Below are 19,049 nucleotides of genomic sequence, written 5' to 3'. Positions count from 1 at the left end.
ACATCTAAATTTATATTTGCAGCAACTTTCTGAAAAACCATGCTAGGTACAATACTGTGACTCTCATGGATTTGATAAGATCATATGTAATAATGTTTTTATCACTCAGTAACATAGGTAAACCTCTTATCTTTAATGGCCATGTTTTCCATGAAATTGAAATACCACAATATATTTAGCCAATCCCCTAAAGATGGACATTTAGGCTATTTCTAATTTTTTAAAATCATATAAATTATCCCAATGAAACATCATGTATATTTATCTTCCCATACTTGGGTTACCCGTTCTATAGGAGAAATTTCTTAACACAGATGTGTTGGGTCAAAGGGAATTCACCTTTAAAATTTTTATAGGTATTGGGCAACTTGTCTTCCCAAAAGGTTGAACCCATTTACATTCCTAACAACGGTGTATGCAAAGGCCTGTTTCATCCAGTGCCCCACACCAGTCTTGATTATTAGCACCTATGCTAGTGAGGGACCTCGTATTCAGCCCCAGGACTCTAGGATATTGGAGCTGCAGTCTGTAGACAATATTTCCTACGACCCCTTGCCAGCTCGGGCCATGCTCTGCTAATGGGAGGTACTGAAGGGAGACTAGAAGGTGTGAGGGAGGTGGGGAGAGGGCACTTGCTCCTAAGTTCCTGCTGCCACTGTCCATCCACCAGCAGCAACACACGCTAGCTACTGCTCAGACGCTTCCACCACTCTCTCTGCCAGCCCTGCAGATTCCCCCAACAACCCTCCCTAGCTCCATCCCGGTCCCCTTCCTAAGTCCTAGGTTCAGGTGATACTACTACCTCTTCCCCTTTCATTTCTCCAGCCAGGTGGGTGAGAGTGGCCTTATATAGTTCCTAATGCCTAGGTTTCTTCAGCAGTCCCCTTTGTGCTCTTTCAGCCTTCCAACAAATGAGTAACCAATTCCTCAAAACAAATACCCCAGGGTTTGAAATACCTAATGCAGACTGTTTTCCTGACTGGACCCTCACAAACACAGCAGTCTTTGGCTACCTAATTGGTGAATAATCACATCTTATTTAAATGTGAATTTCTTTGATTATTGAGACAAATTAGTTTTTTATGTTTCTTGGCCATTAGAATTTGTTTTCTGAGCTTTCTTTTCTTTACCCATATTTCTCCTGAGTGTTCACTTACTTTGTGTTGACTTGGAGAGCTTTTGTATTAATCATTTCTATTTTATTTCAAGTTCTTTTTCCCAGTCTGTCATTTGCCTTTTCACTTTGCCCATGGTATCTTTTATCGAACAGGAATATTCTATCAATCTTTTCTTTTTCCTGTAATGACTTGAGCTTTCACATATCTGAAAATCTCCCCAACTCAAGGTTATAAAAATAAACACCTTGATATTTTCAGCACTCTTTTATATCTATGTCTTTATATCTAAAATCTTAATACATTTGGAACTCTTTGTACAATTTAACTTACATACACCTGTTTAGTGACTATCTATTTGTATGAAGCAAAGCATACCAGCATACACAGTTCTCTACCAACTATTCCTGTCAACCCTTGAATTAAAGCTTATTAATTATATTTCATGTGCATTCATTTTTAAAAACATAAATATCATTCTAGGAGCTAATGCACTTCAACAGCTACACTGCTGCAATTCTGAACTATAAAAACAACTTCCGAAGTTATTTCTCAAATGCACAGGACTTTGAAATTAGAACTGAGACCAAGACACTAAACCAGAGCTTCCTTGAACTGAGATGAGAATTTGAGCAAGGAAGTCAGAAGTCCCTTGGGAAGTGCTGTACGACAACTGGTCTGGAAATTAAAGAAATTTAGAGCACTGTGAGTCAGTTCTTTTATACTTACTAGAGCACTGTGAGTCAGTTCTTTTATACTCACTAGAGACTGGAGAAATTCTAAATGATATAAGCATAAACTAAGATAAGTAAGTAGCACAGTAGGATATGTTAACACGCCGCTTTTATTTTTAATTTTTAACAATTGGCAAAGCACCCTTTTACAATCTTGTTACAACTCGGGCTGAGGCTGAGTTCCTCCTACCTCCCCCAATGGCTTCTTCCTTCAACACTGTTCCAGGAATCTGCCCAGATCATCCGAAGAGTCTGACAATCTGAGCACTTGGTACTACACTCTACCTGCTATAAAGCAAGTGCTTAATACATATATAACATTTATATAAGGACTTCTTTTAAGGGAAAAGAGGCAAATACACCTCTCAGAAAGATTCTTAGCAAACCCTGCACTCCAAACAAAAATTCAGGTGCTATATTATTGTATATAGTGCACGGCAGGAAGGGGCATAATGATATGATCGGAGGGAAAAAAATCAGAGCCTGGAGTCACTCAGACCTGACCAGCTCATGCACTCGACTAACAATGTCATCTTGCAAAAACCCATGCACTTTCTCTGAGCCCCGTTTTCTTCACTGATGAAATGGATGCAACCCACCCATTGAGGGGTGGAGGCGAGAGATGTAAAGAAACTAGGACAGTACTTGGGACAAAACAGAGATCATCCTCTTCATCATTATCATCTGGAGATTTCCAAGTAAGAACGCACTGTGGAAAATGTAAAGCAAATTATTGGGAAGGGGCATATTAACAACGCTGGGAGGGAGGTGGGGACAGAGAAAGAACAAACACCAAAATAAAACAGAACTACACAAAAGCCGTAAGTTGCCACACTTTTAAATCAGGGACTTCACAGTGTAAGATGGCTCCAAACCAGACACTGGTGTTCCCACTACCTCTTCACTTCAATACTTCTTTATTTTATTTCAAATCTTTTTTTTTTTTTTTAAGATTATTTATTTATTTATTTGACAGATAGAAAGAGCACAAGTAGGCAGAGCAGCAGGCAGAGGGAGAGGGAGAAGCAGGCTCCCCACTGAGCAGGGAGCCTCTTGTGGGACTTGATTCCAGGACTCTGGGATCATGACCTGATCCAAAGGCAGCCGCTAAACCAACTGAGCCAACCAGGAGCTCCTTCATTTCAAATCTTTACCATCGAAGTGAACATACTGGATGCTCATGCAAACATGAGCCTGACTGCAAACAAATGTCATCTCACAACCCAGGAGCAACCTGAGGTATGGTTCGAATGCGGTTCGAATGCGGTTACGGACCACATGGTGATGCGACCCTTTCCACGTGCCTTCCTTGTCAGTGTCTCTCTTCCCTCTGTTCTTTCTCTGTCCTCTTCCCGTAGTCGGATGGCAGACTTCCTTAAAGGAACCTCTAATTTTCTCATTTCTCTCCTCACATCTTTGTCTCTGCTCTACTTTTAGATTTTGACTTTTTGAGTTTTGCCATTGTCTTGTGTCCCTTCTCCTATTTGACAGTTCTCTCTCCTCAAACGTCATGTAATCTTGGGCTGTCTATTCATACTTTCAAAAACAAGGTACTAAAAAACTGATGGGAAGCTCTCCTGAAGATTTGTAGGGTTGCTAACTGCTGGACTTCACTACACAACAAACTCCTCTTGTACAAACGCCCAGAGGTCGGTACCTACAGCTCTCCTGTCTGGGGTAGGCAGACTACCATCCCACTACGCCTGGCTGCCCAGTGCTCCAGGACTGGACACAGGAAATGGGCAGATCTTCACTTAGTCCTCCTATCTTCAGTTTCATGCCTCATCCCTCTCCTTCTCCCCAAGCACAGAGCGTATTTCTTTTTTTTTTTTCCTTTTAAGTTTTTACCTATTTAGTAATGTCTATACCATCATGGGACTCGAACTCATGACCCCAAGATCAAGAGTCATGTGCTCCTCCGACAGAGCCAACCAGGCACCCTTCACTGATTCTATTTCTAAAGATAGTACACATGCCATTTCTTGCTGGGATGGTGGAAGGGCAGCTGCCTACGCTAGATAGAGAAGCAGGGACCAGAGGCTGTCCCTGACACAGACATTCAAACGTAGTCCCTGCTTTCAGTCCCTCCTCTTGCTGACTCCTCAGAGAGCACCCAGAACCTAGCTCCAGCTGGAGTTGGCGTGGGGGGCAGGACCCTGACCGGCCAGCTCTTCACTGGCTTTTGCTGCGACCTGCTAAGTTATTTTACATTCCTCCGCGCACTTCCCATCTGTCTACGCTGCAGATTACAGATGTCTGCCAGGTTCATCAAAGATGATTGGAGTGTTTCTTGTTCTCACTTGTTTTTGAGCAATCTGAGATGGAATAAAGGCAGGAGAGTCTTTATGTTCTCTGAAGGCTAGCATTTTAAGAATCTCTTTTCTATCCCCTCTAGTATTAAGACTAATAAACTACTGGCAAAACAAAACTCTTAATCTTTGACTCCAAGTAAAATCACCCATTCTAAATACTCCAGTAACTGAACCTGACATCTATTACTATATAATCCTATTCCTTCAAACCACGGGTTTGAGATTTACATTAAAGACTTTCAGGAGTATAGGCTTTACACATTCCAAAACACAAAGTACTCTGTTACTCGACTTGCCCCCACTAGCTTTTCACTCACAAAGTCTGAGGTATTTTCCTATTTAGGAGCCAAAATTATAAATCTGTAATAAAAACATAAATTTTTAAATTTTTTTTAGTTTCTTAATGGTGATAAAAGCCTTACAGAGAGGGGCGTCTGGGTGGCTCAGTAGGCTGGGGCCTCTTGCCTTCGGCTCAGGTCATGATCCCAGAGTCCTAGGATTGAGCCCTGCATCGGGCTCTCTGCTCGTCAGGGAGTCTGCTTCCCTTTCTCTCTCTCTGCCTGCCTCTCTGCCTACTTGTGAACTCTGTCAAGTAAATAAATAAAATCTTAAAAAAAAAAAATTTAAAACAGCTACCTTACATCCTGCTCATATGCTGTTCTCTTGCTGGATGTACATGACTGCCACAAGCTGTTATCCCTAACACAATGCCTAAAGAAGAAACCTGCCCTTTACAAGCAAAAGAGAACAAGGAACATTAACATCAACTCTACCACAAGAAGCATCTACTCTCACGTAAAGTACGCCAGTTGGCCACTCTGAAATGTCTTCCCATCACTAGGTTCCACGAACACGCTGAGGGCACACCAGCTCCCCCAGCTTCAACTACGACCCGCTATCACGGCAGGTTCCAAATTCCTCCATTCCTGAGCTTCAAGCTCTATCCAGTGCTCGATTACTACCACCACAACATTTCCACTTGTTGTTTCCCCACCACGTCAAACTCCTCACCGAACATTTTACCCCACCCAGCTCTCCCTCACTCCTCATTTCTTTACTAGAAGTGAACCTACCAGAACCTCTCTCTTCCCGCACATCCAGGCACCAAGTCCCTTCACGTCTCCTGCTAGCGATGTCTGTCCTTCCTTCCACGGCCACCACCCAGATTCAGTCCCTTAAGGACTGTAGTTTGGGAGCCACTGAACTTATCTACCTGCATCAAAACTCTATCCATGCAAAAAACTTCCTTCACCTTATGTCAGCTTTCTAGATGCTAATTTCTCACCTCTTGTTTACACACACACGCACATCATCTGTCAACATGTTATACCAGGACTCCCGCCTGCCCTTTTACTTTTCGGTCTGTCGCCATCCGTTCCCCGCAGCTTCCCGGAGTGTTCCGGTGCCCAAAGACACCATGCTCTTCTCCCGTGCATGTCTCTGTCTCTGTGATCCCAACCCCCTGTCTCCCCCATGGCAGAGGATGATCAAGGATAGTTGGTCACTGACTCCAGGTTCTCCTCACCCAGTGTGGTGGCTTCCCTTGACTCCCCAGTGAGGATGTGAAGCTCGTCTGTGGTTCTTGAACAGCTTGTACACTCCTTTCTCTGCTGACGGCAATAAATGCAATGATACTGCCAGCTACAGTGTCTGTGAGATAAGGAGCCTGTGAGGCTCTAAGGGCGACGACTGCTTCTTATTGCTCTCCCAGCCCCAGGGCCAAGCAGAGTGTGCACACACTCGACATTCACTGCTTGCTTCACACATTCAGTATCTGGATCAGACACCCTCGACTACCTCCACCCCCAAACTATAAACTCCTCAGCACCCACAAGCTGAAAAGCAAATCCTTTCCATTATTTATACATTTATGATAGAATAATACAAGGTAGAAAGTTAAGAATTACTAGAAGTCTTGCTGGCGGTGATCACTATACACGGTAGCTAATGACCACATCCAAACAAGGGAGGCGCTGGGACTGGGCTGGACACAGGAAAGAGGCTTCAGGGGCAGGGAGTTTTATTTCTTCACCTGGATGGTGGTTTCAAGGGAATTTCCCTTAGAATAATCCATTAACCCATAGGTTTGTGTTGTGTGGTTTTCGGGTACTGTTTTCTTTTACAGCATATTGTAATTATATTAGCCAAACTTTAGTTAACAAACATACAGAAAATGGCTACTTACCAAAACAGAACTCAGCCTTTGGCCTTAGCTTAGTTGCATCGCTAACCTAACAAAAAAGAGAAATGTGTCACTCTCTTCTTCATATGCTAGATAACCAACTTTAAATGCTGCATGAACGTGCACATGTATGATTTCCCAATAATAACATGTATTTAGCAAACAGATCTAAAATTAAACTTTTATGGCTACTGAGAAAGAACTGCAAATTAAACACAGAATATGGCTCCCAACTGTGAGATGTTTAAAACAAACGATACTTCCATGTTCTCTCTGAATACTTACTCAAAGGAAATGTGAAGAAGTTGAAAGTAAACCATTAAAAGAACACATGGAAAAATTCATAGTTTAACATAATTTTCAAAATCCCCTCAGAATACTCTATAGAAACTATAAATTCTTTCCAAATTGCATATTTCTAAATTAGCTGTGAACCTTTAGAGATAATGACTATTGGTAAGGGGGAGACTGTAATTAACCAAGCCCCAAAATCCAGAAGGTATTAATCTGCAATGAGGAAACAAAACCAAAATGGCACTGGATCCTCTTGTACATGAGAACATCTTGGGATAATGGGGTCACGCTGCTAAATGCAACACATGGCCTTCAGAAGGTGAAACAACTAGTTGCACCTGGTCACTGTTACCCGCCCCCCCCGCCCCCCCCACCCCCACCCCCCGTAATGAAGTAGCCTCTGAGAAGCCCATTCATGGCTATCACCACCTGCTGCCCAGTGATATCTCCTTGCAGCATCTGTTTTGTACCTTCAAAAGGAATTCTAAGTCTGGGGTTCCTGACTGATCCCAACTACAAATTCACAGCTCTGAGTCACACTGGAATTTGTTCCAGGAATAAATTCTGGAAAAGGGAGGCATATCTAACGCAGAGTACAAACTGTACAATTCAACCTTCGGGAAAGCTGTGGGACAGAGATTAAAGTCAACAGAAGTGCAAGAGAAAGTTATATTTTAAAAGGGGAACAGAGGAGTTGGGAGGCAGATGGCCAGTCAGGCTTACTTGCTTAGTTAATACTTTATTTTTAAAAAGAGCTCCCATTTTTAAAAAGACCAGGCAACAAATGACTGAAAAGATACAAGCATATCGGCAATCTCTCCCTCAACTGCCTGCCTATTCCTCATCACTGCACTGAGAGTCAACAACCCCTGGCGGCATTGTTACCTCACAGCACACTTATGCTGCAGGCCAGCAAGAAGATGGGGGGCCTACAGTTTATTTCGCAGTAGAATTTTATGCTTCCTTATAATAATCACTATAGAATTTAAACTCAAGGTACCTTAAGGCATTTATAAAATGTCTTAATTTACAGGGACAACTGAGGTATATTTAAACAATATTCGTCTTTTGCAAATTAAGTAATACGGTTTTAATTAAATAAATAATAATAAAATGTTGCTCTTTAAATATGTAACCTTTTTGTGCACGGGCTGATTCTTTTTGTTGTTGTTGTCAACTAGAACAATATTGAGAACAAAGTACTTTGTCTATAAAACTGTCCTTTAAACAGAAGCACACTTGTAAACCTGTCTTCTGTTAAAGACCTTTGCTAAGTAATTCCAATACATGTTTAATAGTATGCACACGCATATGACTCCATGCTACTCTTCCCATCTCCTAACTTAAGTCATCTACAAACATTATTTTGTATAAAAACTCCAGAGGTTTAGGTCCTCAACTTCTATCTCGGTTCCCAAAAAACTGATAAAATCAAGGGGGGAAAAATACCTGAAAATACCAAAACTAAATTTTTTAAAAGAAAAACAGTATTACAAAAATTCCAGAAATATCAACAATAAGAAAAGAGAAAATAGAAGAAACAAAGTGAAATGAAGGAAAAACCATTGTTTCCTCATTAAGATGGTTCTTATTTTCTTCAAAATAAAACAAAAATAAAAAGTCAAAAGTAATGGCATTAAAAGTTGGAAACAGTTTAAATAAATATAGACTCAGAAAACATCTTCAGGTTTCCCAAAGATAGAACCTGTTAACTCATCTTTGTCCTTGTGATGCCCTTCCAATGTCCTGATGGCCCAATCACAGAAGTTAATGTTAACTTTTGCAATTTGCCACATACTCTTCCGAATTTTATAAAAGAACTTCCTACCTGTAGTGAGCCGGTACTATTTTCAACATGGTATGACCCCAAACCTCATCACTGAATGACACAGAAAGGAAGCTGCTCTTTGATTATTCATACTCTCATTCCAAGGAATTTTAATTCAGGCATGAATATGAAATAATACAGAAAAACTACCTTTGAAATGTAGGTAAGTTTAATGGCTCCCACACGTGATGATCCAGAAGGTAAGTTCTGGAAACAAATTATTAATATATAATTAAAATCCAACATTATTAATTTATTTTATATTATAATGTTCTAAACGTACTAGAAAAAGTTAAGAAATTAGATTTTTTAATATCACATTTTACAAATCAACTTTTTTAGTTCAAGTATTTACAAATCAAGTTGACAGTTGGATAACAAAACCAAACTCTATTTTGTCCCACCATAATGCATTCTATAACTAAAAGACTATTTTTATCATTGTGGCCAAACTTTTCGCTAAAAGCCATAAACGCAGGGTTGTAACATGGTATCATATAGGGTTGTAGTAGAAAACAATGGTTTGGGAACTTGAACCGAGAACCTAACTATATATAGGACCTAAATTTAAAAAGTAGCAAATAATTTATACTGTTAAGAATTTGAACCATTAACAAAGGTTTGTGAGCATTCTGTAATCAAATCAAAATTGTACTTTAATATATCATGTAATATAATAAACTGGATGGATTATAGAGGGGGAAGATGGAGGCAGGAATACCAGATAAGAGAGTCTGGAAAAAAATAATAAAAGGATATAAAGGAAAACTCCGACAGAATATTTTAAAAGTAAAATTAAAACAATGTTAACATTGAAAGCTTCCTCCACTACAGATTAACCAAGATCAACTTTTTAACTAACTTTATGATCATGATCATAAAAAAGAAAAACCTTTCATGATCATTAAAAAGAAAAACCTTTGACTTTGCTTTATGAATGATTAGGAGGTACCTTTCTCAGACCTCTCTTAAGCTTACTGGAAACAATTAATTATATGAAAGCCGAGACATTTCAAAGACTTAATTAAGATTCCCAAACATAATTACTGGTAATTGTTGATAGGGACAGTCTTTTCAAAATTTACACTCCTATGTAAACTGCATTATGTTTTGCTTTAAACTATATACTACATTCAAGCTTCTAAATATAAACCATAAATATGTATATAAAATAACATTGTAATTTTTAAGGTATACCGTTAAATTGTGTTCTTATATAAAATGTTTTACATTAAGAGGTTGCTTTGTTGTTGTTTTTAAATTTTGGATTAGTCAATGAAATGTTAAAATGCCTTCAAGACCTCCTAACTACTAAGTGATTTTTTAAAAATACTACTAACCTTCCATTCAGAAGTGTTATTTTTCTTTTAAATCCTCCAAAAATTTAATCTTTTAACTAGCTTAATACAGTTCTAAGCCCTGTATGAGGAAGAAAAATGAGAAGTATGTCATGGCCACATGACATGAAGGGTCATAGATTAAACAGTGGCACAGTATAGGGAAATGTAAGTAGCTAAGAGATAAAGAATATTCAAAATACCAAGTTTCTATGGATCAGTGAGATTATTGCCAAGTTCGACTACAAAAAAGTAGGTTTCAAAATCTGTTCCCTGAGAGTGAACAAGAAATAATCAACTGGTGACTTTTAAAATAAAAAGGAAAATGAGCCATTTTTCTTATGAGTTCCTGCACTCCTTTTGCCAAAATACTTCTTTCAAGTTTCTTCAAAGTCACTTCCTGAACAGATACTCAATTATTTAATTTTCCACCATTACCCACACCCTCAACAAAATACAGAAAGCTCCAAATGGATCTCTAGTAATACACTAGAATGGATTTTCAAACAATGGTTAGTGGTAAAGAAAGGAAAACAGAAGGAGAATGGCTCTCTAGGACAGGTGAGCTAAACTGATTTTTTTTTCATATCAGGGTTATTATGACTAGCATAAGTGTGTTACAGTACCATAACACAAACAACTAGATTGAAGCAGATAGAACTTGTCATTTTTCAGTAGATCAAAATGGTGGTATACTGGCAATTTCATGTGGTTCAACCTAAGGTAATCATCCTAGCAAGACATTTTACTAAAGTTTTCATTAAGAGCTGTTAAGTCCTAATACATTTAAAAATGACACAAAGCTAGTATACTGACGGCTAATCCACCAGCTGCAGAGTCGACTGTAAAAGATTCTTAACAGAATGAAGAGTTAAAATTTTTAAGAACCAAACAGAAAGACAGATTTAAAATTCTGTACTACATTCATAAAAACCAATGTGCTAATGACATCATGGAAATCTGGCTTTTTTTTTTAAGATTTTATTTATTTATTTGACAGACAGAGATCACAAGCAGGCAGAGAGAGAGGAGGAAGTAGGCTCCCTGCTGAGCAGACAGCCCGATGGAGGGGCTCGATCCCAGGACCCCGGGATCATGACCCAAGCCAAAGGCAGAGGCTTTAAGGTACTGAGCCACCCAGGCACCCCAAATCTGGCTTTTTAAAGAGTTCATGTTGGGGAACCTGGCTGGTCGAGTCAGAAGAGCACGTGACTCTTGATCTTGGGGTCATGAGCTCAAGCTCCATGCTGGGTGTAGAGTTCACTTAAATAAATAAACTTTTTTTTAAAGATTTTAATTTATTTGAGAGAGACAGAGAGAGCAAGCAAGTGAGCAGCAGTTAGTGGGAAAAGCAGACTCCCCACTGAGCAGGGAGCCCAATGCAGCACTCGATCCCAGGACCCTGGGATCATGACCTGAGCCAGAGACACAGCCAAAGAGACGCTTAATAGACTGAGCTACCCAGGTGTCCCAATAAACAAACTTCAAAAAAAAAAAAAAAAAAACCCTGCAACTCTTAAAAACAAAATATCAGTTCATGTGAGAAAGATCTAGCTGAGTGCAAACTTTTAACACACACTCTCCCCGCTACAGCCACACGGACCTATTCTCCACATAGGCACAGGCCTCCTTGCTTGGACTTCTTGCCTGGGCTATTCTGTGAGCACTGAACACCCACTTCTCCAACTACCAGCCAAAATCATATCCACCCTCTGGGTCAATTTTGAATGCTATGACCATACTCCATGAAGTCCGTTAACTCTGATTCCAAATTCATGTTTCCTTCGGTGTAATAAAAATAGTCCATTTTGTGCTCACCACCTTTTAGCTCTAAGTGGGAAATGCTGATAAAAGGATGACTTCTGAGGGGAGAACCTATTATTATGAAGAAAGAGAAACAACCAAGGAGCTTTAAATGCAATTAGGAAGAATCCGTATGTGTCAGTCGCCCAGATCTTGTGAAGAGAGACAAACCAGGAAGAGCACAGGCCAGGACTCTGCAATGGCTCGTGCAGGTGAGGAGAACCAGAGACCAGGATCTAGCACCCAGCAGTGAGAGGGAGTCAAGGGGAATTAAGTTACTTTCCACTCTGCGAAGGACAGTTTGGGAGGGGACTGTGCCACAGATAAAAAGGTGGAGGAATAAAGGGGAGAAATCTGATTTCTATAAAAAATACAAAAATAAATAAACATGGACTTTTGATTTCTGCTGACCTGCTCCTTCTTCCACGGACTCTGGCCCAGTAAGTAAAGATATTAATCATCGTAGTTGCACAGCCAGGTTACTACCACCCAAGAAAGGTGGTTACACCCAGAGATAAGGGAGTAAAACAGTGTCAGTAAGCTCTGTAAGAATAAGGACAGAGAGTAGACAGTTCCTAGGAAAAAGTCTCAAAGTCAGAGCTCAAATAATCTACACTGAATTAAAATACAAATTATCCTCTAAAATTTGAAAGGTCGTGTCTGGATAAAGGACTAAATTTACTTTATGGAGAAACAGGGACAGGGTAGGATTAACGGGGAACAGATACAAGCAAAGAGATTTTGGCTCACAGAAGAAATAATGATGAAAGTGTCTCAAATAGCACAAGTACTTTTTCATAATGTGTAATTCAACCAACAGCTAAAGTGAAGATCAGGGGTAGACAGGCTTCCTGCATTGAAGAGGAGGTAGAATTTGTACTACAGCCCTTACAACTTGAAATCTGTGTAAACAAATATAAATGCATTAGTACATAAGTATTTTGTCTAACCTGAAGTAAGTACAGGGTGGTAAAGAACATTAGATTGCTTCTCAGGGGGTCTAGTTCCTTCTCCATGAAACAGAATGGAACCTCCCACCAGTCCCCACTCCTCCCTGAACTCCAAGTCCCTCACCCACTAGACAGAATCAGCTTAGACGTTTGCTAGGGACTCGACCTTGCAACATCCATCCCAATTTGAATGAAGAGATTCACAGAGAGAGAAAACTTAAAACTACTCATTTAAGAAATAGTTTATATTTTTAAAGTTATAATAATAATTTATTTTGTGACTTAATAAACTCTTGTTTATTAAGGTCTTTCACAGATCTTAAAATGGAGATTCTAATTTTTAATTTATGACATTTCCCCAATGATTTGAAAGGCAACAATGAAATCCAAGTGGATTTCAATCCATGAATGGCATTACACGGCTGACTCTCAAATCTGTCACCACAACATGAAAGGGCTACACATGTGTACAAGAGTGGCAACTAGCTCAGGCAGTTTCTTTACCAAAGACAGCGGTCTCTATCCCAGAGACGGTATCTTAAATTTAAATGATTTCAGAATTTTCTACCAGGGACAGCATTTCTCGAGGGGGGTGGGACACATATACGCATGCACAAATAAACTTAGTTCCATCTGAAATTCAAGTAGGACAGCAGGGGTTGAACATGCAGGACAGGAAGAATGCAGCCAGGAGAAATAAATCTAAACGTAGATTGTTTGGGAAAACAAATCCTAACAGCCATACAGTATGTTAGCTATATTAATAATTAAAATTCTCGTGTGATTTGAAAAAAGGCGACCATCTGGATTTCACAAACCTGTGGGTTATCCATGTACCACACAAAACTATCTTCTCTGGTATCCAGTATGAAGTACCTTCGAAGGAACTTCCCACTGTTTTCATTTTCCTCGATGTCTAGAAAACCACAAATGCGATTCTGACGATCCACATAAGGCATTTCTGAGCCTGAACATTACACTGTAAAACAAAACATTTGACAGTAAGTACTTCTCAGTGGACTTCAAACCGAAAATGTGCTATTTAAAACTTGTTTAACAAAGAGCCTCCTTCCCAACCTGAGGTGGGGACGTACATGTGGGTATGTACAAAGCATGGGCAAAACCATTTTTGAAATTAAGCTTCTTGTGAGTGGTTACTAAATACAGCTCTACACACTGCCTGGAACAGAGAAGAGCGGTTCACCTCCACTGCATTAACTGACCGACTTTTCTCCCCAAACACACCCAGATGAGCCCAAAAATTAGCTATCCAAACTTCAATTTCCTCACTTATAAGTCCAGATAATCTACCTTTCAGATTATTACACAGTATTTTTAAGTTCACAGAAAAACAATAGCTAACACTTATTGGCCACTAACTAGATGCCAGGCTCTGTGCAAGGTTCTTTTCCACGCGTTCTCTCAATGAATCCTCAGAACAACCCCATCATAGGAATCATGTCCCCATTTCACAGATAAGACTCAACGCCCACAAGGGAAAGTGACTCTCAAAGATTAGAGAACCCAGATTCTTGGGCTCTAGAGCTCATATCTTAACATTTACACCACACTTTCTCTAAAGCTCTTTGAATTGCTACAACTAAAATGAATCATAGTAAAATTAATTAACACCATGAAAAGAGAGATAAGCAGTACTATGTGCCTCCTGAGGGAAGACACAAACATCACCTATGAAGTGAATATGTAATAAGGAAAAAAAAGTTTTTATCTGAATCGGATGCAGTCTCTAGATCTCCCTATGTCAAACTACCAACTTACAGGAAATAAAGAACACAGAGGAACATAGTAAACTGCACCAAGGGTTTCACTCAGCCAAAGCCAGACTGTGGGAAACAGCAGGACAAACAGCCCAATTTCTTCAGTAAATAATTATGGGGAGGAAAAGAGAAGAGAGAAGTTACAGACTAAGAGACTTCAGAAACACGTCATATTCTGATTCTTACAGTACTAAAATTTCTGTTGTACTGATTAGAGTTAAAAACCATGACTTGAGTAAAAAGCAGTTCCCAGCCAATTTTCTTCTCTAGAAACGGCACATATGTGACTCCTTCCTCGTGGATGCAAGCTGCAGACTGTCCCTATCCCGGCTCTTTTAGAGCCGGCACCAACAGCTTTTGGCAGGCTGAATGTATATACATAACTAAGTCTCTACATAACGGCTCAAGGTTGTTTCACCCACAATGAAAATTCAATTAGAACACATCCTGATACACTGCGTATCTAAACACTACTCTGTATGCATCCAGAGCAGTAATAAGATACACCAAAAATTTTTAAACAAAATTATCCACTAAGGTCATGTATGTGTGTTGTTATAAATCTGGCACTTCGAGAAGATAATTCCTTTAATGAACTTACCCAACATTTTAAAAATTTCTAAAATGTGATCAAAACTTGGAAAATTAATACACTATACTAACGTACAGGCACACCTCATTTTTTTGTGCTTCACTTTACTGCACTTCCAGACACTGTGTTTTTTACAAACTGGAAGTTTGTGGCAAACCTTACATGGAGCCAAGTCTACTGGCACCGTTTTTCTAACAGCATCTGTTCACTTGGTGTCTCTGTGTGGCACACCTGGGTAATTCTCACAATATTTCAAATCTTTTCATTATTATAATATTTGTCCTGGTGATCTGTGATCAGCGATTATGACTCGCTGAAAGCACAAATGATGGTTAGCATATTCTTAGCAAGAAAGGGTTTTTAAATTAAGATATGTACATTGTTTTCTTTAGACTTAATCTTGTTGTACACTTAACAGACTACAATATAGTGTGAAAGGAACTTCTATATGCACAGGAAAACCAAAAAATTCATTTGACTTGCTTTATTTTGGTATTTGCTTTATTGTAGTAGTCTGGAGCCTAACCCACATACCGTCCAGGTGTACCTGTATCCAACAGTAAAAACTATCCACCTGAGTGGTGCCATGAGGACAGACACACACCAAAGAAATAGTCCTGAGACCCTGGACAAACCCATACCTACATGGCCAACTGATTTTCAACAAAGGTGCCAACGTCATGCAACGGGGAAGATTTGACCCCTCGTCACACTACATGAAAATTAACTCAAAATAGATTAACAGTCTGAATGTAAGATAGCTAAAACCATACTTTAAGAAAACATGGAGGCTGATATTCATGACCTTGGATCTGGCAATGAATTATTAGATATGACACCAAAAATATGAACAACAAAAGAAAAAATAAGCTAAACTGGACTTCATAAAAACTAAAAGCTTTTTTTTTTCTTTGAGAGAGAGAGTGTGCAACCAGGGTAGGGAAGGGAAGAGAGAAACTTAAGCAGACGCTGCACTGAGCTAGAGCCCAACACTGTGCTCAATCTCAGGACCCCAAGACCACAACATGAGCTGAAACCAAGAGTCAGACACTTAGCCCACTGTGCCACCCAGGAGCCCCAAAACTAAAAGCTGTTTTGCATCAAAGAACATCAAGAAAATGAAAAAAGAATCTACAGAATGGGAGTAAATATTCACAAATTATGTACCTGACAAAGGTCTAGTATCTAGAATATAGAAATAGCTCTTATAATTCAATAATAAACAATCCAAATAAAAAATAGGCAAGGACTTGAAAAGACAATTTGCCCAAAGAAGATACACAAATGGCCAAACAGAACACAAAAAGATGCTCAGTATCACTGGTAATTAGGGAAATGTAAATCAAAACCACGGTGAGATACCACTTTATACCCACCAGGATGGTGATAATTAAAAGAAAGTAACAAGTGTTAGCAAAGATGTGGAAAAACTGGAACCCCTCACACTAAAATGGTACAAGAGCTGTGTAAAACAGTTTTGTAGTTCTCCTAAAGTTGAACACAGAAATACCATACAACTCAGCATTTCCACTCCTAGATATATACCCAAAAGAAGTGATAACAGCTACTCATCAATATTAATAGCAGCACTGTTCACAATAGCCAAAAAGTGGAAACAACCCACATGCTTGTCAACAGGTGAACAGTTAAACATGTGATCCATCCAACACAGATACAGTAAAGAATGAAGTACTGATATAATAATCCAATAAAAAGTCCAGAATATTTTATAAAAATAGAGAACATGATATGTATTTTATGATATATACTGAAATGCAAATCACCTAGAAAACCCCAATCTATGGGGCACCTGGGTGGCTCAATCATTAAGTGGCTGCCTTTGGCTCAGGTCCTGAGACGTACTGGGATCTAACCCTGTGTCAGGCTCCCGGCAAAGCAGGGAGTCTGCTTCTCCCTCTCCCTCTGCCTGCTGCTCCCCCTATTTATGTTCCCTCTAGGTTTCAAATAAATAAATAAATAAATAAATAAATAGCCAAGTCTTTTTCCCAAAGAATGGAGTAGGATTACTTACACTATTTGATTTTAAGACTTACAAAAATGCTATAGCAATAAAAACAATGTAGGACAGATTCGGAAAAAAAAAAAAGAAGAAGAAGAAGAAAGAAGAAGAAGAAGAAGGAGGAGGAGGAGAAGAAGAAGAAAAATCAGTGGAACAGCTTAGAATACAGAAACAGACTCTTACATATATATTGTCAGTTGATTTTCAACAAAGATGCCAAGGCAATTCCACAGGGAAAGAATAGTCTTTTCAACAAATGGTGCTAGAACAATTGGGTATTTATGTGGGAAAAAAATGTAACAAAATTAATCACAGACCTAACACAAAAGCTACAACAATAAAGCTTCTAAAAAATATATAGGAGAAAGTGTTCATGACCTTGGGAGTACACAAAGATTTCTTAATTAAGACACAAAGAGGATGAGCAATATAGTAGTTATTATATTGGACTTAAAAAAATTAAAAACTGCTCTTTGAAAGACACTATTAAACCAAAAGACAAGTCACAGGATGAGAAAAATATTCAGTACATATATGTCTATCAAATAGCTGATATCAAAGAACAGGCAAGAAATTATTATAATTCAATAGTAAGAGAAGTGACCAAACAGGAAAATGGCAAAAAAACCAAACCCTGAAAAGACAAATAGTAACAACGAAGACACAAAGAGTAAGCAAGCACATGAAAAGATGTTCACGATTATCAGTCAGTAAAGTACTGCAAATACAAACCATGAGATATCCCAACAAACCTAATAGAATGGCTAAACCAAAAACAAGCCAAAAAACACCAAACCTGACAATATCAAATGCGGACAAGAATGTGGAACAAGTGAACTCCCTCTCACACGTTGCTGGTGGGAATGCAAAATAGTACAGCAACTTGGATGAACAATTTTCACAGTTTCTCATAAAGTTAAACATACCACTACAATATGACCCAGCAATCCTACTGTGAACTGAAAGCTGTGTTTGCACAAAAATCTGTACAAATGTCTACAACAACATTACTTTTAACTGATAAAAAGCAGAAACAACCCAAATGTCCCTTGACCCATAAACGAATAAACTGTGGTACAACCAATATGATGGAACACTGCTTAGCAATACAAAGGAACAAACCATAGATACATACAACCTGAGTAAATCTCGAATCTACCGTCGCTAAGTGAAAGAAGGCAGACCAAAAAGGCTATTGGGACAGGGAACAAACCAGTAAATGAAGGGAGGGGCTGGTAATTTTTGTAGTGATGGAACTGTTCCGCATCTTAATTGTGCTGGGATGTATCACTACGCAATGCATTCATCAAAACTCAGGCCCATACACCACAGAGTAAACTCTACTGCATACGAGTTAAAAAAACAAAACAAACTACAGTGCTAAAAAACAGAACAGAATTGCTAGGGCTTGAGGGGCACCTGGGTGGCTCAGTTGGTTAAGTGTCTAGCTCTTGGTTTCGGTTCAGGTCATGAGATCGAGCTCTGCAGAGAGCTCCCTCCGCACTCAGTGGAGTGTGTGCTGGAGATTCTCTCCCTTTGCCCCTCCCCCTCCTCTCTCTCTCTAAAATAATAAATAATAAATATTGGGAAAAAAAAGAATTGCTAGGGCTTGGGATAAGGAAAAGGACCACAAAGGAACATAAATCAAATTTTTTTGATGATGTAACTGTTGTGTATTCTGATTGTGGCGGAGCTTACACAATTATATGCACATGTTAAAACTTACAGAACTGTGCCCTAAAATGAGTAAAATTTACTGTATGTAAATTATACATCAATAACCCTAAATTTTAAAAAGATATCATATACACTCACCAAATGGCTAAAATTAAGCTAAATGACAACATGAAATGTTGTCAAAGATGTGGCACATCCAGAATTTCTGCACTGTTGATGGGAATGTAAAATGATACAACCACTCTGGGGAAAGTTCTGGCAATAAAACCAAAATAATACACCTAACCTCTGACCCAGCCATTCCATTCCCAGGTATTAATGCAAGAGAAATGAAAACATATATTTATGCAATGACTAATTCACTAATATTTAGAGCAGTTTTATTTCTAATAGCCTCAAACTAGAAACAACCCAAATGTTCATCAAC

General features: G+C 39.0%; 1 protein-coding gene across 5 annotated transcripts in view; it reads right to left on the bottom strand.

Moving 5' to 3' along the window:
- The window catches only part of PLEKHA1 (pleckstrin homology domain containing A1), a 54,936-nt gene that overhangs the window by 27,348 nt on the left and 8,539 nt on the right, over positions 1-19,049 (bottom strand). For 4 of the 5 annotated variants that reach the window (XM_032312353.1, XM_032312354.1, XM_032312352.1 and 1 more), the window contains exons 2-4: positions 13,374-13,534; positions 8,616-8,672; positions 6,347-6,392 (exon numbers count right to left, since the gene is read on the bottom strand). In XM_032312353.1, the coding sequence (XP_032168244.1) occupies positions 6,347-6,392; positions 8,616-8,672; positions 13,374-13,514 (244 nt within the window). In that variant the 5' untranslated portion in view covers positions 13,515-13,534. Of the gene's footprint in view, positions 1-6,346; positions 6,393-8,615; positions 8,673-13,373; positions 13,535-19,049 lie in introns of those variants that run through there. The other variant, XM_032312356.1, reaches the window with a different exon arrangement.

The sequence above is a fragment of the Mustela erminea genome, chromosome 14 (assembly GCF_009829155.1).
Source record: "Mustela erminea isolate mMusErm1 chromosome 14, mMusErm1.Pri, whole genome shotgun sequence".
NCBI lineage: Eukaryota > Metazoa > Chordata > Mammalia > Carnivora > Mustelidae > Mustela > Mustela erminea.
The sequence above is the reverse complement of the archived record's forward strand: the minus strand, read 5'-3'. Positions and strand labels throughout refer to the sequence as shown.